At 38.7% G+C, this 25,784-nt stretch overlaps 1 protein-coding gene across 3 annotated transcripts in view; it reads right to left on the bottom strand.

Annotated features, from left to right (window-relative positions):
- Positions 1-2,498: 2,498 nt before the first annotated feature.
- PHACTR2 (phosphatase and actin regulator 2) overlaps positions 2,499-25,784 on the bottom strand; it is a 99,239-nt gene continuing 75,953 nt past the window's right edge. For 2 of the 3 annotated variants that reach the window (XM_060753492.2, XM_060753494.2), the window contains 9 exons: positions 24,324-24,569; positions 21,763-22,300; positions 18,040-18,230; positions 17,017-17,173; positions 16,256-16,311; positions 13,740-13,801; positions 11,581-11,722; positions 7,974-8,046; positions 2,499-4,257 (listed from right to left, as the gene is read on the bottom strand). In XM_060753492.2, coding sequence (XP_060609475.2) covers positions 4,242-4,257; positions 7,974-8,046; positions 11,581-11,722; positions 13,740-13,801; positions 16,256-16,311; positions 17,017-17,173; positions 18,040-18,230; positions 21,763-22,300; positions 24,324-24,569 — 1,481 coding nt within the window. In that variant the 3' untranslated portion in view covers positions 2,499-4,241. The remainder of the gene's footprint in view (positions 4,258-7,973; positions 8,047-11,580; positions 11,723-13,739; positions 13,802-16,255; positions 16,312-17,016; positions 17,174-18,039; positions 18,231-21,762; positions 22,301-24,323; positions 24,570-25,784) is intronic. The other variant, XM_060753495.2, reaches the window with a different exon arrangement.

Raw genomic sequence — 25,784 nt, forward strand, 5'->3', positions numbered from 1 at the left:
AGAAATCAGCACGCAAGCTGCTTTTTCCAGTAAAAAATGTTGGGAAGAAGTACATGATTTTGCTCTGTGTTACACAGCTGTAAAGCTCTAGGTCAGGCTCCTCAGCAACAAGATGCTCAGACAAGCAATCCAGTATAAGAACATACATAAGTTACATAAGATACATAAGTTATCATAAGGTGCTGTGGTATCATTACAGGACAGTTTCACTTGACTCTTTTGTTCATCTAACACAAGGGTCCTCAGACTAGGGCTTGCGGGCCTGATGTGGCCTTCCAAGGTTATTTACCCACCCCCATCTAAACTTTAGACTTAGGGTCACCCTAAGTCTGAAACAATTTGAAGGCACCCAACAATAATCCAGTTGCGCCCGTAACTTGTGCACCAGTTGCGCCCGTACCTTGGGAAGTCTGATCTGGCCACGGTGGTCCACGCTCTTGTTACATCCCGGATAGACTACTGCAACGCACTCTACGTGGGGTTGCCCTTGAAGACTGTTCGGAAACTCCAACTAGTCCAGCGTGCGGCAGCCAGATTGCTCACCGGAGCGACATACAGGGAGCATACCACCCCCCTGTTGTGCCAGCTCCACTGGCTGCCGGTTCAATTCCGAGCACAATTCAAGGTGCTGGTCTTAACCTACAAAACCCTATACGGTTCTGGTCCAGTGTATCTGTCCGAACGTATCTCCCTCTACGTCCCACCTCGGAGTTTGAGATCATCTGGGGAGGCCCTGCTCTCGACCCCGCCACTCTCACAAGTGAGGCTGGTGGGGACGAGAAGCAGAGCCTTCTCAGTGGTGGCCCCCCACCTGTGGAATTCACTCCCGGGGGAAATCAGAACAGCACCAACCCTCCTCTCCTTCAGGAGGAGGGTGAAGACATGGCTGTGGAACCAGGCCTTTGGGCAACCAGGCAATTAGACAATGACAACCAAATAAGACAATCAGATGTGTAAGATCGGCAGGATTGTCGAAATGGAACCAAAAACAGATCTTTGAGTTAATGTACACTGATAGGTAGGAGGGAAGATCCAGGTCTGTATTGTTTTACTGATTTTATCATTTTACTGATTTTATTGGATAATGTTGAATTGTGGGAATTTGTACTGTTATATTTTTGTGATGATTGTTTGTGTAGCAGGCGTCTAAGTGCGCCTTGCAGCTGTAAGCCGCCCTGGGACCCCTTCGGGGTGAGAAGGGCGGGGTACAAGAACCCCAAATAAATAAATAAATAAATAAATAAATAAATAATTGACTTGACTATCTCATCAGCCAAAAGTAAGACCATACGTCCCATTGAAATACGGATAAGTTTATGTTGGTTAAAATTGTTCATTTTAAATACATATTGTTCTTTCATGGTTTTTGTTTTGTTTTTGCACTACAAATAAGACATGTGCAATGTGCATAGGAATTAATTCATATTTTTTCTCAAACCATAGTCCAGTTCCCCAACAGTCTGAGGAACCATGAAGTGGTCCTCTGTTTAAAAAGTTTGGGGACTCCTGATTTACCAGATTGCAATAAGAAGGCAGAAAATATTGGTTTTGCCATTTAGTATGATTACTTATTTTTAACATTTCAGAGCTTTCATCTGGAGCCCCCGGTGGCACAGTGGGTTAAACCCCTGTGCCGGCAGGAGTGAAGACCGACAGGTCACAGGTTCGAATCCGGGGAGAGGCGGATGAGCTCCCTCTATCAGCTCTAGCTCATCATGTGGGGACATGAGAGAAGCCTCCCACAAGGATGATAAAAAACATCAAATCATCCAGGCGTCCCCTGGGCAACGTCCTTGCAGACGGCCAATTCTCTCACACCAGGAGTCACTCCTGACACGACCAAAAAAAAAAAAAGAGCTTTCATCAAACATTTAGAAGGTAAAAATATGAGACTGTATAGGATTTTGTAAATACATGGGGATATTTAGCTCTAGAAACATAAAAATTCCCTGGGGCAGTTGGTGCTTTCTCCTCTGCATGGAAAGATTCTCAATTTGTCCACAGGTCATATCAAAATATGTCATTTTGGCCACCCAGATCTGCTCTCAACTTATACGTGAGGTCAACTAATATAGGAGTATATGTGGTACATCCTCTTCATCTAATGTAAATACAACAGCATATTAGGGAAATGAAATCATTCTATTAGCAATAATGGCCTACTTCCAAAGTGACATGCTAATATAAATATTCTCTCCCTCCCTTGCCCAGCAGCCTTTTTATGTTGAAAAGCTCATCAGAATTTTTTACACGCTTCCTTTCCTTTTTGACTGCAAAAGGAAAAGGGGCAATTTCCTCCATTGTGTTGGCAGAAACATCTTCTTCCATTGATGCAATGACAGGTTACCTGGGAATAAGTTTCCTGTGAACTCTGTAGGGGTCCCTTTTGAGTAGACATTACAAGAGTATACAGTTGGATATTGTTTAATTTTAAAACTAAAAGGTCTCAGAATAAAGCACAAATTCTGAGGGTAAAAAAAAAACACAGGGGGAGACCATTTATTGCCTGAAAAAAATACATATCTTTTTTTATAATTAAGAACTAAACAGGGCACATGGAAAAAATAAATTGTAATATGTACATACATTTTAAAGGATAAATAGCGCATAAGTAATACTGCAATACATGTCCTTGTGTATTTCAGGCCCAAATGTTTCATGTTGTACATTAAAAGGATAAATAAGTGCTAATATAAGACAATTTTTAGTGTAAACAATGTCATAGGCTTAGAATAAGCCACCATATTTAGGGCCCATATAATAAAGTACATACTGCCTTTCACGCCACCTTATACTATTTAAACGTATCATGTTTTCACAAATACAATTAAAAGATAGTATAAAAGTAGACAATTTGCTCCACATGATCGACATACAACACAGACAGGCTGTAGGCTCCAAGGCCCTTCTGTAGTCTTCACAAGGCCCTTTGTGAAGATTGTACAGATAATAAACATATGGCATGATCCTTCCCCATGTAGGCACAGAGCCTACATGTTATGTGATTCCTGTAGAGCTCCCCCCCCCCTTTCTCCTCCCTTGGCACATGGTTTTTCAGTGCATCAGGCTTTTTCAAGCAAAAAGAAGAAGAGGGAAGAAGATGCAGAAAGATTCAGGAGATGCACAGAGGCCCCCCATTCCCCAAATTGTCCTGGTGTGGTACCCAAAGGAATGAAGGCGAAGGAGAAAGTGTGTGCTGTGTTCTTTGGGGACCTTCCCCTCTCATGTGTTTGTGCAGCACTCACAACGGAAAGTATATGGTTCATCATAGTTTTGTCCCAAGGACCAAAGGCAGTGTAATGCCTCTATATTTCATGTGGCTCACCAATGGCTAACTACTGGTGTGTTGGCATATAATAGCAGCACAGGGCTGTGTAGGGTGGAAGGAGAACCTTTGGTGGGCATGTGAGATGTAGGCGCGAAGCCTTACTTTACCCTAACCCAAGAATTTATTCAGTGTAACAAAAAATACCAAAAACAAAAACAAAAAAGGGGGGGGGGGATAAGCTTGTATATTTTCACCCAAGTCTTATTATTCCATATATCTTTGTTCCTAAGCATAGTTTTAAAACTGATGCACAATTGTGGAGGACCCATGGCTTTCATTATTTTAGAAAAAAAATCAGTGTCACAATCCTTAATTTCATATTTATCTGCTCAGGGAAACATTTGAAATCTCTGCATCTCAGATGAGTCTTGCTCTGTTCAAGGCTGCATATGCTGTAAAAGCACGACAGTCATGATTTATTTTTAAAAACAGAATAATTACTGGCACTACATTAAATGATTGAACTGTAAGGTCTGGTCATGAACATTGGGATCAAGTTGTTTTCCACCAGTTTACAGAAATGTGAGGATTCTGAAACATTCCTGAATTAACACTATAAAGAAGTTATCAAAATTGGTATACAACATTAAATTACTTCCTTGAAGGGTGTTAATAATTTTGATCTAACATAATTTTTGTGGCTGACAAATAAAAACACAACTCTGTCTGCTTCAACTCTATTTGAAAATGGATTCTTATTACTTCCTCAAGAAAATCAAACCTCACAATAACACTTATTCTGAAGATTTTGCTTGCAATATATTATTTCCTCTATTATGTGGCCTTTCTTGGGAACTCTCCTAGTCATCTCTTTTTTCAAACATTTCCGTTACAATACACTTTCAGGTTCTCTGGATGTTGTACTTTTCTGGGAAGGAACGCTTTGTCCAGACCATGGAATAATTTCAAACACTTATGGACGGTGAAACCTAGAATAGATAAATAAACACATTTTTTCAGTTTCTTTCTCCTCATCTCATCCTTACAAACCAGGAATAGTACGAATCATAAATTAAATTGAAAATATTAAATTATGAATTCTAAAATATCTATATAAACTGTTTCACCACAATTTTAAAATGTTTTCCTTAAATCACATACAAGGGAACATATAAAATCCTGAAATGCTCATGGAAACCTCTGATAAAAATATTAATTCTAAATGACTGGCAAAATATTCATTTTTTCCTGAGCTTTCTGCATGCTGTTGGATATGAAAATAATGTTTAAAACCTACAGAGATTAATAGAATGAAAGATGAATGGATGTTTTAAAAAGAAAGATAGAATGCTTCCAAGCATAATTATTTTGATCTCTAAACACGTAAACAGGGGTTTTGTTGAGAACTCTTTATATAAAAAAGAGTCAAAAGTATGCATGCTCATATGTATGTATGTTTATTGGGTCAACAAAGCTCCTACATGGCTTGATGGATTTTGACTAAACTTGGTATGGATACCCACCATAATTCAGCACCAAATACTGACCAGTTGGTTTTTTTTTGGAAGGGGGGGGGGGGATAGATAAATGGTGATGCGAGTTGTAGTCTAGCCAAACCCGGAGAGCCACGTGAATCCTATTGATGGGATTTAAACCAAACTTGGTACACATACCATTCAAGACCCAATTTAAAATACTGGTGAAGCTTGGGGGATGGGGTGGGACGGGGAGGGGGTCTGACAAAGAGTGATAGGGTCAAGCCACATCCGGAGAGCTGAATGTTTTCCACCCATGGCCAAGGGCATACATAGCCCACCTACCCAATCAGCCAGCCCAGCTTACTTTCCAGGCTGCATCCCCCAACAGCCTTAACCCATCGCTAGTCAGGCTGGGGTGACATGAGTTGCAAGAAAGCTGAGCCGTCTTACAGGGTAGGTGGACAGGTGTGAGTTGCAGCTCATCAGCTGGACAATTTTATTTAAAAAACCATTAGTATATATGGGTATGCATTTCTTATGTGATCGTTCAGAAAAGCAAAAAAAAAATAAATAGTATTTTTAATAATCAGCATTACAAAATGCCTAACCTGAGCAATGCTGGGCACCTAAGCTACCTTATAATAAAATGTGAATGGTCTGTGCTTTTTAATTTAACAGCAAGACATTTTTCTATTTTGCTTATTTCTTTAAATCATGGAAGTAAACATTTATTGGAAAGGTGAACCTGGGGAAAAGAAAGTCCAGTTGCTTTGCATTTCCTGTCTCAGTTATGTTTAAAACTGAAGCTTCTTATTCCTGAATAGTTTGATGAAAGGAAGTGAAAAGGGCCTTGTGTTTTGATTTCTCCTGAAGTCACTCGATGTTTCTGTTATTTTTAATATTTTAAGACATCTCTCAAGGGACCATATTGCAGGAAGAAAATGGGCTGTTGTTTTACTATGCCAGAAACAGAAACCATTTGTTTATAGCAGTTTGCAAAAATGTTCATATGTCAAAAGAATAAGGTGGACAGGAGCATGGTGTTTCTATACTAATCTAAAACATAGTTTATTAGTTATGGGCTCAGAACTATTATTGCAGCCTTGTGTTCTCTCAAAAAAAAAATAAACACAACCAAAATATAGCTATGCGAGCCATACATAAAAACAAAAATGTTGTTTTGAGTAATTATACTGGATTTCAAATATCACAAGCTTTGAAGGTCTCGCAGAACTCTTTGGCAGCCTGCCAGTATGAGTAGAGGATACATCTTTCTCTTTTTTAGACATGGTGGTACAAAATGTAAGAGATAGAGGAAGAAATAAATCTCAAAATCTATCCTGGTCAAATGCTGTGTCTGTTGTCTCTGACTTGCAAGAGTACAGATTCAGAAAAATGCTTGAGTATCAGTTTAATCTGCTCTCTGTAGATAAAAGCAATACATGGCCCCCATTTGCTGCCTTGTACAAACTGCACAGACTTTTGAAGCGGGTTGTAGCACAGTATCTATGCCAGGAAACACAGACTGAGGTGCACTTTCTATGGCAGCATTGCCCAAGCTAAGACATCACTCAGTTATGGTTTTAAGCCAGGAGGACAAGGTTCTCCAACTATGCCCTCCTGGCTTAAAATGATAATTGTGCGATCTCTTCGTTTGGGCAGTTCTACAGCCAAAGTCTCGGGGGAACAGTTTCACCTCCTCACAACATTGAACCCATTTTCCAGCCAAGAATTGCTGCTGTCATCCCTTCCTCCCTGGAAGATGGAGACGGAAAGATGTCACCTTTGTCAGCAGACAAAGAAGTTGACATGGCAGAGCTTGTTTATTTGCTCTCCACCTCATTTGCCTTGTAAAACATTGCTGACTTGGCTGCTTCCGGTCTGCCCAGTCAGGTTGTGTGGGAAGTGCAAACGTTAATAAGGAAATGGACTGTGCTGAAGTACTGGCAATTTCTCTAGTAACCCTGGGCTTCCCACAAAGCCTGCCTGCAGAGATCCAGAGTCAGGAAAGTTAGAAAGCAGCCAGTTCCTCCCTACAGCAGAACCAGCTGCAAGAAAAGTGGTTCTCAATCTGTGTCCCCCCAGATGTTTTGGCCTTCAACTCCCAGAAATCCCAACAGCTGGTAAACTAGCTGGGATTTCTGGGAGTTATAGGTCACAACACCTTGGGACCCCCTGGTTGAGAAACACTGTGCTAGAAGCAAGTGAATTAGCAGCATTTTATGAGATTGACAGGTGGGCGGTCAAGAAGAGGAGAGCAAACCAGTGAATTCTCTTGTGTCATTGCTCTCAGCTTCTGGCAACGACATTTCCTTCTCTACACTACAGCTTCCAAAGGAAAGAGGGAATCTATGTTTTGGGTGGGAAAGCAATCAATGTAGTATGAACTTGAGAGCAAAACAGGGCTCGATTATTGTAGATGATGCACTTTGGTGGGAAAAATCAGTAATAAAACATGCCCCAGAATTTTGGCAAGAAAACTTGTATTCAAAATGAGATTTTGTGGTAAAGATGAGGGGATATGAGTGGGCTGCAAAACAGGGGTTATAGGCATCATTCACACCCCTTCCATTACAATAATTCTGCATTAAGGAAAGGATAAATGACATATTTGTATAAGTTGAGCCAAAATAACCTGCTTGCCATTTGGTACAGCCCACTGGAAGCTCAAGCAATGTCCACTCCCCCCCCCCCTACTGAAACTTCAGAGGAAGGGTTTTTAATTAGTTGGCTGGCTATCATATGATGATAAATGGGCTGTTTTCAGGGATGGGATAGCACAGAGTGGCCCTATCTACATTGGTCATTCAAACTGCAATGGCCAGGCAACAAACTCCCTCAAAAGCACACAAAAGAAAGCCCTTAATGCACACAAGCGCTCTTTGGTTTGTGGAATCACCGCCTGGCCCTCAAACTGGTTCTAGGATTTCCTAAAACACAGCAAAACCACTTTATTCAATACCAGTTTGAAACATACCCAGGCTGTGGATGCTGGGTACAAAAATGAACCTACCAAGATGTAGGAAGTTTGCAAATTAAAAGTGAGAATTTCCAATTCACAAATTCTTAGTAATGTGTAGCCATCTAATGGGAAACCAATGTTCCAATGCCAATAATTATCATAACTATCTAATTTATTTAGCAAATTTCCTTGCTTATGCAAGGAAATAAACAGGGATCTAATCCTAGAATTTCTGCAGGGGCAGAACGTGCAAACAATTTCTCACCTTGTAAACTGTCGACTCTCTTCATGTACTTCCATTTCCGTGCTTTTAAATTCATTTAATTCTTTCCGTATTGCTGCCTAATTAAAAACAACAACAACAAAGTACAAGATGAAGCAATTTTTAAATGGTAAAAAGTAGCCATTCTGGAAAGGCGCAAAATATAAATGAGCCATTATTATTTCTGTTACCTTCTTATCCCAGTCATATATTTAGTAAAGCTGGATATTTTACCATGTGAACTTGTACATAATAGGGGACATTTCAGCTGTAACTAAATAGAGACTCTTTGTGCATCATGAGCTCTGGCTGGAGAAATATAGTGCCTGCAAACTAACTTTGGGTTTCAATTCCATTGATTCACTGTTGAATTCAGGACTTGTGTATCAAAACATCAGGTGAAGCAGTGTTGAATTACTATTAGTCAGCAATGAGTCCCTAGATTTAGAACCAAGTGCACTTGAGGACAGATTTCTACTGATATAATTCAAAGAGCAGCCTTTCTCGCAACCCTAATGAAACCTACAAAAGAGCTGAATGTAAAAGCATGAGAAATTTGAAATTCTCAAAACATGGGCAGGGTCATTTGGGTGAAGACAGAACCTTTTAGTACTTTATATATCAAACTGCAGGACCCAAACCATACAGCACTTTATATATCATGAGCAGCATCTGGATTTATGCTTGAAAACAGATCAGTAGCTAGTGGAGCTGTTTCAGCAAGTGGAGCTGTATGCTCTGTTTCTTTTCCAGGTCAGTTGTCTGTCTGAAATTCTTCTGATCAGCTGAAGCTTATGAACACTCTTCAGAAGTTGCCCTATGTAGAGTGCTTTACAGTACTCCAAATGGGATGGAACTAAGACGTGTCACCGAAATCAGGCCTGGTATTTCTAGGAATGAGTACAAGTCTTACCTGTACAAATGCATTCCTATTATTTTCAGAAACCTGAGCTTCCATTTTCAGAACTGAAGACAGGAGTACATTTGAGCACATACTCATGTCTTCAAGAGATGTATAATTTCATCGAGCACAGGCTGAAACCCCATCCTCCAATCTGCCATTTGACTGATCAAGAGCACTTGTGTGTCTTGTCTGGATTAAGTTTCAATTTGTTCTTTACCCAATACATTACTGTTGGTAGGCTTCGCTCTCTTAACCTCTCTAATTTCATTTGAGACCAAGCTAGGAAGACTATGGACTTGAAAGGTAAGTGTAAAATAGAATATATATACATTTATATTGTTCTGTTGTCTGGCATCTTGCAATGCAAATGTCACCAGGAATACATGTCTACCTCTTGAGAAATACAGGTATCACTATAATCTCAGCACATGGTATATCCTTGGATAAAGATATTCACTTTTCTCCCAGCATTATGCTTTGTACACTGCAGAAATTGGAATACGGGGATCTTTCTATTTGATGTCTAATGAATTGTATTGAGTTGATATTAAAAAATATGTTTTCAAATTATTATTCACATTTCCCAGGTTGCTTTAAAAAAAAAGACGTATTGCTCTTGACAGGACAATTCCAGCAAAAAAGGGTCAGCAAAGAAAACAGCACCAGTTACAAAATCATGCCAGGAAGGGTGGAGTTGGGAGGGTGGTCACTCTAAGTAGCCACCTGTTTAATAATGTGGTTCTTGAAGAGAGATGATTGCAGCATACAGTCCTAGAATGGCAGATGACTAATACTTCATGCATAGCTATTGCCCAAACTGCAGGACCCCTGCCTTTCCTAAGTGCAAACTTTAAGGCACAGATGATGAATAATGCTTTTCTTCCAGAAATTTACTCCTACTTCAGTTTTATGTAACCTAAGGTGAAATGTTAAGACCTCCAGCCCTTTATTTCCCAGAAGGCTGGTATTAAAGCACAGCAGCCACTTAGTGCTTTACATGGGTAATGAGCACTGATGCTGAAAGACAGTCAGTAAAAAAGTGACTTATTCATTTATTCCACAGTAATTTTCTAAAAAGGCTGGCTATCTTCATACGGGTATTACCACAAATATTTCAATTATAGAATAATCACTACCCATTTGCCCTCTGAAGGTCAAAGCTGCTCTAACCTTTTGCTTCCACATTTTTTAAACACACTAATCTCTCTTAATAATCCTTTCTAAAAAGAATCTCATTGGAAGTACACATCTTTCATTGCTAGAAAGAAATTCAGCCTGACACAATTATTTTCCTGTCACTACAATGGCACCTGAAAGCACAGTTTTTGGTGCTTGCAGAAGATTTGCCTTGTTTAACTCTTGTGGCAATATCTAAGTATAGGTCTTCAGCAAGAGCAAATGAAGAGTTGTGAAATGGAATAAACACTTTCCTGATTTCAAATATTAGGCCATAATTAGAATCACTCGCACATTCTATGCCATGCAATATATATAAAATTGGGAACTCTGGCATTACCAGGACTTTCTGCCTATGTGCTTTTGAGTGATTTTTCATATTGCAGCCCATAAGCACAGGTCTGAACAGTATCAAAGTGTTTGAACTTAGGCTTTAGTAGCTAAAAATACCCATCCTACATCTCTTCATTTTCTGTTGTGTGGTAGCATTTAATAATGCAAAATATAATTAATGTCACCACAGTGTACACTGTGATTACTTGACTCTAATGTAGAAAGCTCTTTCTATGTAAAGTTCTCTACATGAACAAAACCTATGCCAGGAAGTTAAATATTGTCTAAGTTCCTTGTGGTTTTTCCCCTAGTTCTAAGCTGGAGGAGTCACTGGAACAATGTTTCTACAACAGCTCTGGACCACCATAACCTTCCTTGGGTTGAAACTCTTTTAGAAGTAATTTTGGACTGCTGTTAAGCATTACTTTTACTTGAATGCGTTGTTGACTATGTTCTACAACTTTTGCTGGTTTTAACTTAGGCTATCTGAACCTTCTGTTTTATCTAATCTCTAGCATTACTAGGATTTGAGAAACTGGTTGACTTTGACTTTGAATGGTTGCTTATCACCAGAGACCTTCTTCAAGACCAAGTCTCATTGGAAACAGAACAGAGGGAAAGCTAGTAACCTGCTGATGGCACATCACGAGCAAGACTGGGCTAGATAACGGAAGGAAGAGATGCCAGTTTCAGCAGGAACTGAAACTGTGTTTAATTCTAGCTGTAGTCATTGCATATTCAGACCTCAAGTTAAAAATTATGAGATCTAATTCAATCATTTTTCCTCTATTGGGAGAAAAGTTCAAGTTAAAAAAAAACCATTGTCCTGTAGGATCATTAGCAAAAGTACAGTTCAGTCCACTTCTTCTTCCTTATTCAGAACCCCTGAAACAAGGAAAATGCAGTAAGTAGAGGAGAATGAATAAAACTCTAGAACTTGTCAGCAGGTTTGATAGTGTTCACTTACAATTCTTTCTGCAATAATGAGACCAGTTTAATGAGATTTACAAGACAGAAGTGGGTTTAAAAAAACAAAAAACACAACGATCAAGTTTATTCCACTCTTCCTCCCAAATAGATATGCTCTGTCGGGACCAGGAATGACTATCATTGCAGGACTCAAAAGAAATCTCTGTTACAAATCAGAGTGGGGCAATTTCTAACACACACATCTGAACTTAAACCAGGTTTTATTACTTGCCTTATCTGCAGGTGTCAACCTTGCCCAGGGCTTGTCAGCACGACGATCATAATCTGGAGAATCTGTTACTTCCACATATTCATTAAAACGTAGGATTCTCCTTGCCTGAAGTTCAGCCACTGTTGGTCTCAAACTAAGCTGTTAAAGAGGTGAAATTTAAGCTAATGAGAAACTGAAGACAAGACTACTGTCGAAGGAGAAAACACAAACAAACAGGACTGTTATCATAAAACTGGAAGGGATTTGAAAAATAATTGATTTTAGCCCTTAGGTAATGGAAGAAATCCATTGCTGCAGCATACTGCATTGATAATGACTGCACGTTGCTGAAGAACAGGACACCTTCTGGGGTAGTTATGTTTCAGTGCTTATATCTTGTACTTTTTAAAAAGGCATCAATATTTAGTTAAAATCTTGTTATTTAACTAACTAGTCCAGGTCATATATTTTGGAGAAAGAGGAATAGAAAATAATTTTATCATAGTATCTATTTTGAAGTTCAGCATCATATCCGTCTCCTTCAGCCTTCCTTCTTAGGATTTGGTCTCCACACTTCTCTCCATCTTTGCTGTCCTCTCAACACATAATGTCTGTCAACAACCTTCTTAAAGAAGCCCAATCTATATACAGTGCTTCAAGTGTCATGTGACCAAAGCATAGTACAGTGTTATTGTTACTGCTCATAATTAAAACAGTGCATTCTGTTTTCTAGAATTGTACTTCCCACTCAAGTCAACTGTAGGGGCCCTTTCAACTACATAATTTACTTTTATATTAGTGCCACCCTGGTGGGCTCAGCTATATTTACACAACTGGTTATTTGTAGATACTGCATTTCATCAAGTCTAAGATGCACACTAATTTCAGTGCCGCCACCAAGAAAAAAAAATCATATATATGTGTGTGTGTGTGTGTGTGTGTGTGACCCGCAATTCTAAAACACACCAATTTTTCAAGATGTTTATATGGGAAGAGAGGTGATTCTTAGAACTGTTGAAATACAGTAACTACATGTTATTTATAAATTTCATTAACTCTCAGAAGAGGCAGAGTCACTATTGCATCACTTTGTATGCAGATGAAAAATTCTTGATCCAGGGAGATGCTCTATATCCATAGAGGAAACAGCATGCATACACACCAGGATACCATTTTTCTTTTAGTCATTCTCTGTTCTAAACTCTTCACTGACTTTTATACTGCTTGGAGCGTTTCAAGTGGTAACCTGGTAGATATATATTGTTTATGAAACTACCGGATTTGTGGGCTTAATGCAGTTACTGCCTGGAAGGCATTTGAAGTCTGCACTTTAATTTAAAGAGTGCTTCACTCCAGAGGAAAATCAGCAATAGACTAATATTTATTTTTCAAAGAAAGGAAGACAAAAACAATTGAAAATATGATTGTGGTTGCCTCCAGTTACCACAGCTTTATGAGGGAAAGTTAAGATGCATTTATCTCCTGTAAAATGCTTATTGCTTGCTGGGATTTCATAAATAAAGCTCAGCCCCGTTAGTCCTTATTTTCTTATCCATGCTAAACAGAAATATTACCCCCTGAAAGTGTTTCTGGGCCTCTTTAAATCTTGTGCAATTCTGTATTATGCATTTGCCCCAATAATAGTCAAATGTAGCATTCACTATTATCCATTTTCTGGGTATCCATGATTGTTCTTGGACCATATCCCCCATGGATACAGGGATCATACTGTTCAATTTTCTTCTCATTGTCATACATCACTCTTTCAATGTGACTACATTGGTCTGTGATCACACCACAGAAATGGTCATGTGGGACCTAATAAGAATAGCCACTACAGGGCTTGCAATCTTTATTATAAATTAAAACATGTTGCCTCTTGTATTTGGGGTGGCAGAACAAAGGCAGAACTCATTCACAAAGCCATTTTTTCCCAAGGATTTCCATTGGAAAAATATTGTAAACAATTATTATTTATTATTTAATGCATTTATATACTGCCCCCCTCAGCCCACGGACGGTTTACAGTTGGTACCAAGACCATAAAATACAATTTCAATATAGTAAACAATCAAACGTAAGTAGGAAAAAATGGAAGCATGCTGTTGGTAATGCACACAGTCAACTGTATATGATTGAAAAAGCGCAACAAAATCAACAGCATTATTTTCTCTACCTTTCTGCTGAGGCTGCGCTTCAGTTCTCTTTTGGCTTCTTGTTCTTCTTCTTCATTTTTGTCTATTAAAAGGGTGGAAAACAGGCATATTGAAGGCATGTTGATAGTGTAGAATTATGAAGGAGAAATCTTTCTTACTGATTCCAGTTTATTCTGCCCATGTGCTTTTGAGTGATTTTTCATATTGCAGCCCATAAGCACAGGTCTGAACAGTATCAAAGTGTTTGAACTTAGGCTTTAGTAGCTAAAAATACCCATCCTACATCTCTTCATTTTCTGTATTGTGGTAGCATTTAATAATGCAAAATATAATTAATGTCACCACAGTGTACATTGTGATTACTTGATTCTAATGTAAAAAGCTCTTTCTATGTAAAATTCTCTACATGAACAAAACCTATGCCAGAAGTTAAATATTGGCTTCCTAAATGTTTCCCTGTTATTTGGGAGGGCATAAGTACTTCCCTTTAGACCAATCTCACCATGAAAATGATGGGGGAGAAAGAAAGTACCTGGTTCAGAAAGAGCTATTCTACCTCTTTATGTGCCTGAAAGCAATATTTATGAAGGCTAGCCAAGAAAAGTCATTTGTACTCTTGAAAGATATAAATGTCTGTCTCCACCATCTTACCTAAAGGCTACCTGGGTAAAGAAGGAGTGCAACCAGATAGAAAAACAACCATAATCATGATATTGTTTAAATTCCAATATGGCATCCATTTTATAGGAAGGGCAGTCTTATATGGGAGAAAAAGGGACAGGTGTTCCTCTTAACAGGGACTGGAGATTTAGCAAGATGGCTAGGGGATGTTATCATATTTGTACATGAATTGCAAATTGGGCTTGAGACTGCCAGAACAACCTACCCCTTCTTTAATGACCTTAACTCTCCAGAGCTTTCTGGATTGCACCCATTGCTTATACAGAAAGGGACTAATAGTCAAACCAATAATATCTGAAGATTGTTTTCTACTGCATTAACAGCAGAAAGAGTAGTGGGGCTGCCTCTAGCTCTTACTTTTGGACCTACTTTGTCTCTTGTCCTCTTTGGATCTTAAGTTTCAAGGCACAGAATTGATAAAAAAACAAATGATTTAAATCACATAAAACTATTAGAAACTGTTAAAATAATTAAAACACTGCTCAGCACCCCTGGCTCATATCATATTTTGGATTAAGCTGCCTTCTGATCTATTTAATTTGGCAGGATCTCCCTCCACCCATCTAATTACTTGTCAAACACAGAGACCAATTGAGATTTCTGCTCTGATTCAGGGGCCTAGAACTGAACCTTCTACTATATCCCTCTGAGGATTAGTTTTGTTTAGATTATTTTGTGGGCTTGCTAGAGAAATGAAAAAGAAAAGACGGTAGAGCTTTAGGATACTGGACTGCTGCAGTAAGCAGATTCAATTTGCTGGTTTTGCATACAAAGGAAATCATTAATATTCCTCAACTGGCACAGAAAAGTATATTTCTAGAAAGCCAGTGTTGGCAAGATGGAAACCCCTGAAGATAGTTTGACTGCATATCTACAATTTTCTAAATATGTAATAGTAGTTGCATTAACCCACGAAGCCTTAAAAACACAGAGGCTCCTGTTAAACCAGCACACAAGTATTATTTATAGGTCAAAAGACATTTCAACCACTGTTTATGATGCTGTCTGTGTTTGTCTGTTTTTCTTAAGAATTCTTGGCAAACTAAACTTATTTAATCTGGCATTTCAACTTGATATACACGATCGCAAAAATACTATATGAATACACAATTTACACACACATCTCTGCTTAGGAAGGTATAATGGCCTTCCAAAATAATAAAAGGAGAGAGTAATTAGGGTTCATAGATGAACTACTGGATCCAAACCCATAAGCAGAACTTGGATTTACTTTGTATTTAGTTTGGGAAAATCTTTCAGAAACTGTGTGGGTTCAGGATGGACACACCATGCTTCTCCCTCCCACACTTATCAGAATTTCAATGGAAAAAAATGTTGAACCCCCGTTTCCAGCACCCCCCCCCCCTTCCAGATGCAGAGTCACTCCAGCACAGTCATTACCTTTCCACTGAGTTTATCTTATCCATAATGCCAAAAGGGGTATTCTTTGTCAGCATTATGGTGATGGAAGAGTTAAACCTCCTCCATGATCTCACTTCATTTCCTGCTGTTCAGAGCAGAAGGGAAAAAGAGTAGTGGTGGTATGCAAATAAAGATAAACTTTATCTTTAGCCAGACCCTCAACTCAGCAATTCTTTATGCATCAGTCCCTGGCAAGGAGTGTGGGTGTGCCAACAAACTGGAAACATGGATCTAGTGGGATCTGTGAATTCAAAGTGCTGAATGGGCAGGCAGTGCCTTCTCAGCTGGACAGGGAAGATGTTGACACTCCCACCCAGAGGGAGGGGGTACACCTTTGCTTTATTCAATCAGTGTCAATAATGGTAATATGCTAGTAAAATGCAACTACCCTTAAAAGTTGTTACATTTCTCTAAAAAATATTAAAATGCTTACGTCTCAGGATGTTTCTTTGCTCTAGCTCTTCAGAGGTAGGTCTCTGGCTAAGCCTCCTGAAAAAAAAAAACAACAAAACTCAGTTGTTTAAGGAATAAAGCCAAATTGCCTGGAAAGGGTTTGTTTTCAAAACTATTTTAAAATTACAATTGACACATTTTAGTTAAAATGGCCACACCTAATATATATGGTGCTGAGCATTGATTTTAACATCTGAGTGCAGTGATATTCCCTGAGATTTCATTCTAGGACCTTTCATAGATACCCAAAGTTGTGGATGTCAAATCCCATTATATACACTGGCATAGTAAAATGCTGTCCCTTTAATAAAATGAAGGTTTGCTTTTGGGAATTTAAAAAAATGCACTGCAGATGGTGTAATCTATGGATGCAGAATGTGTGGATGTGGAGGAAGACTGCATTTAGTGGGGAAACCTAAACTCAGTCAAAGCAAGCTGTTCTTTGAGTCACATCACCTGACTCCACAGGTAACGTAAGAGCTGTGTCACAGAAAGTTAAATATATGCTAAGAAATTCTCTATTTGTATGATCAGGCAATTCTGCCTATTCTCCTGAAATGAAAGTAATATGTATAAATGCACTTACTGTACACATAGATGTGTGTGTGTGTGTGTGTGTGTGTGTGTGTGTGTGTGTGTAAAATGTGAAGATAAAAGAACAGAGAAATCAAGTCTTTGCCCAACACTAAGCATGCCTTCCTTAATACCTCCTCCCAAACCTGCTCCAATTATATCTGATACCTCACTAGTTTTGTGCCAATCTGATGTCTGAGTTCCTGCCTCTCCTCTTCAGATGCTCTTGGCAAGATATTTTTGTCTTCCAGTTCTTTTTTTGATGGCCGGTTGCCAAGTTTGATTGCAAGAGTATCTCTACGCCGTATTTTGCTTGCTAAAGCGCCTGAGGTGGGGCGAAGGGGAAAGAAGATGAAGACAGATTTTTCTTCATTAGTGATGTCTAAGTTTCAACTTGTTAAGTTCTGTCAAGAACATTTAAGTACAACACATGTACTAACTTTTTGGTTCTTTCCAATATCAGAACCAAAACAGTTTCCACTTATTTTATATTATTTCCATTGCCTTGCTTCTTAACTCTCTTTTATCATATGTATAATCCATAGTACTGATAAATCATAATTTCTAAATTTATTTATTTATTATTTATTTACAACATTTATAGCCCGCCTTTCTCAACCATATGGCGACTCAAAGCGGGTTACAGATTGGCACGATTTGATGCCATGCATTCATAAAAGTATGATTTAAAACAGTCAACATAACAATATAAAAACATATATAAAAACCATTAAAACATGTAGTCACTGATATCATCTTGTTAAAAACAGCATTAGATAAATTTAGGTTGCAAATCTATAAACAGATGGGAATTCTGCTAAGTATACTGCAATTTTTGTTTTGTAAGAAGTGAGAGAGCAAGCTTCTTCCTGCTCTGCTATCCTTATTGGCAAAGTTCCCCAAAGGAGACATCTGGTTAAGCTTGCCATCTTTCACACAATTAAAAAAAGAGATATGTTTGCATTCCCTGAAACCTGAGAAGGACTTCCTCCAACCATGCATCATAGCCTTCCCTTCCCTTTAACTATAAGTTCCTTGAGTTGGTCCTAGAGGGGCACCACTGATTTAGATAACATCCAAAAGAAGGGAAAGGTAATTCTTTTAATAAATCGTTCCCTTTACTAAATCACAATAAGCATATTTTTCCCTGTTGCAAAATTTAACTGATGGTTAAATATGAAACCATCTTACTTTCACTATGTTCCCCATCTTCATCTTCATCATCTGTGTAGAGTATAGGCCCATCAGAGTCTGAGTCACTGGTGTGATTCTCTTTGCTACTTTCACTTTCAGGAGTGTTCAGGGCTTCAGACGACTCATCTGTTGGGTCTGGACTTGCTTGGTTAGGATTCTCTTTTTCTTGATCTTCTTTGGTAAAAGAACTATACACACACCAAGAAACGAAATCAAAACAAAATTGTACAATTAGCGCAAACACTGGAGCTTCTTTATATGGACTAAAGTACCCATGCAAATATTAGATACTGTGTCAAGCTTGAAGTGACTGGACTGACCTTGAAGGAGCTGGTGGTGGTGACGGCCGACAGGGAGCTCTGGCGTGGGCTGGTCCATGAGGTCACGACTGAACAAATGAACAACAACAAGTACCTAAGAAAACTGAGAACAGAAGGTTTTGCACGAAGAAGAGATACAAATACGGTAATTTAGACAACGTATCAGGAGCCTAGATCAGGGGAGCAAACTGGAAGTGGACAACTGGAACACCTGATGCCTGGCCATAATTATGGAAGCTGATAAGAGCTGTAGTTCAAAACATCTGGAGGACACCAGATTGTCTGTCCTTGGCTACACTTGGATTTGCAATAATTTATGAAGAATGTTTCCCCTAGTAGACCAATTCAGAAATAGTTCAGAACAGCACGTCTCCATCTGCTGACACTGCGAGATGTGTAGACAAGAATGTTAATATTTTAAGATCTCAACTGCACGCAGTTCCACTACTAAATAAACCATGTCTAAAAGAAAATCAAAGCCCTTAATTTCTACATAAAATTAAAATTCAGCTTTCAATACATAAACAATACATAAACAGACAATTTCTCAGTGTACTAGAAATGCTGAACAACAATTTGGTAATCCTCGGGCTCCCAGAAGGCAACCTGAATCTGGTTTCCAATCTGAATACCGTCAGCTTTAAGAGGGCTTTGAACAAGCCGCTTTTCTGGGCCTCTCTGTGCCATCATTTTCTCTCCCTTCTTGGCACATTCCTGCTCTACTACTTTCTCCCTCAACACTCCACAACTTTCCCAGGCTTCAGGAGGAGTCAGACAGAGTCCCCTTTTCTTTGTACTTTACCTTTAGAAGCAACAGACAGCCAAACACCTGCCAGAGTAAACTACAGGCAAAGACATCTAGATATTTGTTTCTACAAAGTGCCTGTGGACCAATGTGAGACTTGGAGGCATTCTGCAGAAATGAAGGATCCCACCTGCCAAAGATTAGTAAACTGTAGATACCCAGATTAGCAGGGGTTGGACTGGATGAACCTTGGGCCCCTTCCAATGCTATGTTCTGTACAGATGGGAGCCTTAGTATTTTGATCCATGATGTGGCTATATGATAAAGCCCTCTAAACATTAAAAAGAAACAAGGTGTGCATGTGTCTGTTGGGGAGGTATATTGTTATGTTTGCTGTTAGCACTAGTATTGCTATGGCAGGTCCAGATCCTAGGCTTTTTTGGTCACCCTGCTGGTTTCCATCATTTTTTGTTATTAGAATCATAAAGAGTTGGAAGAGAACTCAAGAACAATCCAGTCCAACTCCCTGTCATACAGAAACACACAATCAAAGCAATTGTTTGCTTCTTTTGCTATTACAACTAATAATACAATTGGTGAAATTAAGTGTGGCCTAACTGTACCACTGTTTCAATTTTGCTTTGGACACTATAGAAAACTATAGTTTTTTTCCACCTAAGAAGTCAGTGAAGGAATTATTGTACATGAATAAGAAAGGAAGTATTTGAACCAGAACAATGGAACAACGCGGAACAATGGCTTCAAACTACAAGAGAGGAGATTCCATCTGAACATGAGGAAGAACTTCCTGACTGAGAGAGCCGTTCAGCAGTGGAACTCTCTGCCCCGGAGTGTGGTGGAGGCTCCTTCTTTGGAAGCTTTTAAACAGAGGCTGGATGGCCATCTGTCAGGGGTGATTTGAATGCAATATTCCTGCTTCTTGGCAGGGGGTTGGACTGGATGGCCCATGAGGTCTCTTCCAACTCTTTGATTCTATAATTCTATGAACCTCTGATCTGTAAATATCTGTCTCCCATAAATACCTTCCTATTCTTTGGTATAGTTCTGTTGCTTACAAAATAATATAGTTCTTAGTTTCTAACATCACCCACAATATTTGATCACTCCATGCTGCCAGTGACTACTGATGTATTTCTTCAGAAATATGTGCAAATTGAGAATCCAAAAAAATTCAGAAGACACTTTTACTATAACTGTGAATACTGAACTTGTCTATCCAAGGTGAGAAAATGAGAAATGCTTTTTAAGAAAACTGATCTGCATCACAGAAAGGCAGCATAAATGCTCTTGGGATTACATCCAGCCCACTAGAAAGCCAATGTGTACTCTTTTTTCAGGAGGGTGGAACCTTGATGGTTTTCAAATGACATGTTGCCAACACTTGAGTTATATACTTAATTTTGAATGTATAATATCAGTATTCTGTACAGAGGAACTAAATGTATTTATGTCTTCATTCAATGCACATAAACAAAGAGTATCAAAGTAATATAAATCACAGTAGAACTGAATTCTTTTCGAAAGGGATACTTCGTTCTTTCATCTCACAAAACCAAAATACAGGATGTTAATTTGATGCCAAAGTAAAGCAGATAAAGTGTAGTTGTTGGTAAAAAGATACTAAGACAGGAACACTACTAAGGATATCACCTTCTCAACTTGAATGTCAACAAAGCAAGTTTCAGAAAAGACATACTTGCCAATCTATGCTGACACCCTCCATCCTACAGCATAGTTAGGAAAGTTATTTACTTTCATTCTTTCATCCTCATAGAGAGTGATTTCAATTGCCATCATGATGCGAAACACTCCATGGTGATCTCACCTTCATGCATGCAGGTTGTTTCAGCAAACCTACAGAAAATGTTGCTCACCATCCTTCAATGGGACAGTGAGGACCAATTTAGCACATGCTTTGTTTAGAAAGAGCCCCAGTGGCGCAGTGAGTTAAACCACTGAGCTGCTGAACTTGCTGACTGAAAGGTCGCCGGTTTGAATCCGGGGAGCGGGGTAAGCTCCCGCTATTAGCCCCAGCTTCTGCCAACCTAGCAATTCGAAAACATGTAAATATGAGTGGGAAGGTAACAATGCTCCGTGCAATCATGGACATGGCTGGACTTAATGTCAGGGGGAAACCTTTAGCTTTACCCTTGTTTAGAAAATTTTGTGATCATTATTATGCTCTGTAGTTTTTGACAACTGTCTTTTTAAAAAGAACTATAAACCTTTAAAATGTTTTTACCACTCCACCTCCATGATGAGCAAAGTTTATACAAAGAGCAAACCATCACAACAACAAAAAACCTTAGAGTAAACTATAGGATAATATCTTCAAAAGATACTTTGAAGTCCTGCTAGCAGACTTTCAGATAACAACCTGTCTACCAAATTTGAACTGCAGTTTGATTGTTTTTGCATGCTCCTTCTCTCAATACCTCATGCACCAATCTTTTCTGCGCCCATTATGAGTTGCAGTAATAAACATATAATTCAAATTATTAAGGAGGAAAAAATGTCACAAAAACTCTTCAAGGTTTCCAAACACAAGTTCAAGTTTTACACCAAAATATCTTCCTAAAGCTTAATGGATTTGCACCTAAATTATTATAATTAATGAAAAGCATGATGTCTTACCATCTTCTGTCTTCTCTCTCAGGGTTATTGTCTAAGACAGTACTGCTTCGAGAGCTTTCACTGTCTGCTTCAGTTTTTGTATGGAGATCATTAGAATCCATGCCAGGAACAGACGGGCCTGTTTCAGTGCTAACTGGCACATCTTGTGCATCCAAGAAAGTAGTGGGCCGAGAGCCTGAAGAGAGAGTTGGGATGGATGGAGGAAGAGGAGGTGGAATAGCTGGAGGAGGGGGAGGAACAACAGCTGTGCTCTGTTGCCTTGTGTCTCCAGCTTCAAGAACGACACAGCTAGGCTCTCCTGTCTTAGAGTCTTCCGTCTTTGCTTCTGAATTGCCTGCTTTCATGTTTGAGGCTAAAGAAATGTCCTCATCTGCAGATGTTCGCATGGTCACCTGTTTTCCATGCTTCTTCTTGTCTCTAGGTGTCCCTGTGCTTGTTTTGCTTGACACTGGCTCCTTGGAGGTCTTAGGGCGGGACGATGTGGATGAAGGAGACGATGACTTTGAAGCTTGCACTTTTTTTGGATTAGAGGAACTAGCTGAAATGAGAGAACATACACTTCATTATTGAAGAAACAGTTCTAAAACACTAAACTATGGAGTTAATATTTTGCATTTTTACAATGAGTGTGTTAATGCCAGAAATCTGAAGCCAGATAGGCAGCATTTGTGTAACACACATATTTTAACACATAAGGTTAAATGGTAAAATGCAACGAAGTGGGTCCTGCATGCACTCCCTCCTTGTTCCTGGACAAACTTCCTCTGACCGGTATCTCCAGCCTTAAGCAACATATTGGTACTGATATTAGCTGTAGGTAAGAATACACAGGTTTCTGATTAACTAGTGTTTGAAACAAGAGTCAGGCTCAGACACATAGCTTAAGAGGTTAATAAGATCCATGGCTAACACTGGTACTGATATGATACTTAGCCATGATAAGAAGAATTTGTGCTTGGATTCACCATTTAGTCATAGTGGCTTACCCATAATTAAAAAACTGAGTGTGCACCAGCTCAGATTGGACACACGGAAAAGAGGCAAGCAAAGACCTAGGAGTTTTCATCTGTACATATTCTCCTATTAAAATAATAGATTTCAACATTTTTTAAAAGTATAAGACGCCCAAACCGGGAAAATTGCCTGGTGCAGAAAGTCCTGGGACCATGAACTACTTAAGTATTTTGAGCAGCTACTATTGAGACAAAATGCACACCAGCTTTCCAAAAATTGTCATAATCTGTCCTTGAGCCCTTTAATGAAAACTGGGGTTTGGGGGCACTTAACAAAAGAACAGGTTTCTCACTCTCCTTATTGCCAAAATATTTCCCAAAGTGTGACTACGAAACATTTGGCAGCTGGTGGATTGGAAATAAGAAAGCAAGCAAAGAGAATCCAGCTTTCATTGTATTTTAGCTCACACAGTTTCCATTCATAGTATAAAGATGTCAAATCATATTGAAGACCTGTTAAAATGTCAAATGCTGTTTCTCCAAATTGGATAATTATATCCAATTATGTAATTATATCCAATGTGGACAAAAGGCATTTGACATTTTAACATTCATAAACTGTAATTTGCTACTTTGTGAAAATGGTATGCAACTGTTCAGCCAAATCCCTTGTCTTTGTTATATATTTCCAAATACATTTCTTGCTTTTTGGCCGCAATGTTTTCAAAGGATTTGTTGACTGGGTGGAAGGATGCACATTATTGTAGCAAATATATATATATATATATATATATATATATATATTCCTTAAAAAGAGTTGCACAATCATAAAATAAGCCTTAGAATGAATTTGCATCAAATAGGTAGTGAAGTCAGAGAAAAAGAAAATAGCCACAATATTATCATATGTAAAACTGGTCCTCTACCTTTGTGGGTTTTACTTTTATGACCTGATTTTTCATGGATTTGATTAACATGTTCTCTCTAGAAATCCATAATAATAATAATTATTATTATTTATTTATTTATTTATTTATTTATTTATATCCCGCCCCCTCTCCAAACAGGACTTGGGGTGGCTTACAGAAAATAAGTCACAGCAAAAAAATCAAAACAAAACACTGTACAAAATCAAAACAAAACTCATGTCAAGGTTCTTTGCTGTCATTTTATGGACAATTTCTGCCATAGAAGACAGACTCCCAGAGAGAACATTTTTCTAGGCATGTGAACGCCTTCCAGTGTGATTCTGTAGTCAATGTCCTGCAGAAGTTAACCATAGAGTTGTGCTAGAGGACCTAGAGATGCTTAGATGTTTCATCAAATAAAAACCAGGTTTTTTATTCACAGTTTTTTCAACTTTTGTGAGAAATACTTTAGGCAAACCAACTGGGGAAAGTGTTGAGGAACATAGATGACGATACTAATTAAACATTAATATTTTAGTAGAAAGAGTTAGAACACACCAGAGTGACGAATTAGTAACTGACTACATATACATAGTCATTGGTGTATCTGACATTTTGCGCAAGCAACACAACACATTCACAGCTATGAACCCAATGCTGATATGAACAGCATGCACTGTGGACTAACCAGTGTACTCACCAGCTTCTCGATTTACACTACGAGTTGTTGGTTTGGAAGGAGGGGCAGAAGCCTGCTTAGCAGGAGTTTTGCCTCTTTTTTTAGCATGTGGCACTTCATTAGTCTTATGGCTGGTAGTAGCAGCAGTAGCAGTTTTTGGAGGTATGGTTGCTTTTTTAGCTTTAGGCTTAGATTTAGGAGGAGGAGGTGGTGGAGGTGGAGGAAGAGCAGCACGAGGTGCCGATATTTCAGGACCTTTAGTTTTCTCTATGAATAAGAAAGCGAACACAAAGGAACTAACAAACAGACAACAATGGGTAATCAGACAGACACATACATGAATACACTTAGTGCTGCTCTATCTCTTGAGAATCAGGATCATTTCAATTTTTATTCAAACAAAAGTTAAAAAATTGCCATCAAATTATTCAGGCCTGTTTATCTCTCAGATCGATGGGATCTTGAAATGTGTAATCAGTAGGAATTACACTGTAAAATAGTTATCCACTCAATGACAATTGATAGAAACCACCAATCTTTACAGCAATCTTTACTGAATGGCCTCTAATTTTACCATCTTGTTATATCTCCAATCCTTAAGTGTTAAAGAGTGTTTTTATCAAAAGCAATTAGTATGTCAAACAAAGAGTGTGTTACACACAATTAAATAGAGACAGTACAAAATATTTAATTAGAGGAGGTGACACGCAAGATGCCCATTTTGTTCTATCTTAACCATTAAGAAAAATTTCCTGTAATTTTTGGGTTATTTACAGTTTTTTAAAATCATGTCAGAAACGAATTGAGAATATACTGCAAGTCACTTCTGGTGTGGCAGAACTGGCCATCTGCAAGGATGATACCCGTTGGATGCCCGGATGTGTTACCATCCTGTGGTAGGCTTCTCTCATGTCCCCACATGGGAAGCTGTGGCTGACAGATGGGAGCTCACCCCATCTCACTGATTCAAACCACCGATCTTCAGGTCAGCAGTTCAGTCAGCACAAGGGTTTAACCCACTGCGCCACCACAGCTCTACATTAATTATTCTTTTACCAATTCTGAGCCAACATCATTTTTCCCATCACCTAATAAAGTGTAAGGGTAAGACAACAACTTTTGGCTTTTCTAGCCAAGTTCGATTTATTTGCATCAAGTGAAGTAATTTGTGCTCAGAAAGTTGGTTGACACCCACAGGAGTGGTTATTGCTGCTGTTTGTTGGCCTGGTTTTGTGTTTTTAGAGTGAACAAGTTGTTATATGTAACATATGAGATTTATAAATAAAAGATCCAGGGCATGATTTGATATCCAGTGTGCACTCAAGAATCGTTTGCCCAAAATACAAGCAGAAGACAACCTGTCAACACATTCTTATTATCTGAGCAGAAGAGAAGAACTTCCCTTGAAATGTGTCTGTTGGTTGGTTGCCACAAAGAAATCATTTGTGAGACAGCAAGCTTTAGAAAGATTTCACTTTTACA

The sequence above is a fragment of the Anolis sagrei genome, chromosome 1, assembly GCF_037176765.1.
Source record: "Anolis sagrei isolate rAnoSag1 chromosome 1, rAnoSag1.mat, whole genome shotgun sequence".
Taxonomy (NCBI): Eukaryota; Metazoa; Chordata; class Lepidosauria; order Squamata; family Dactyloidae; genus Anolis; species Anolis sagrei.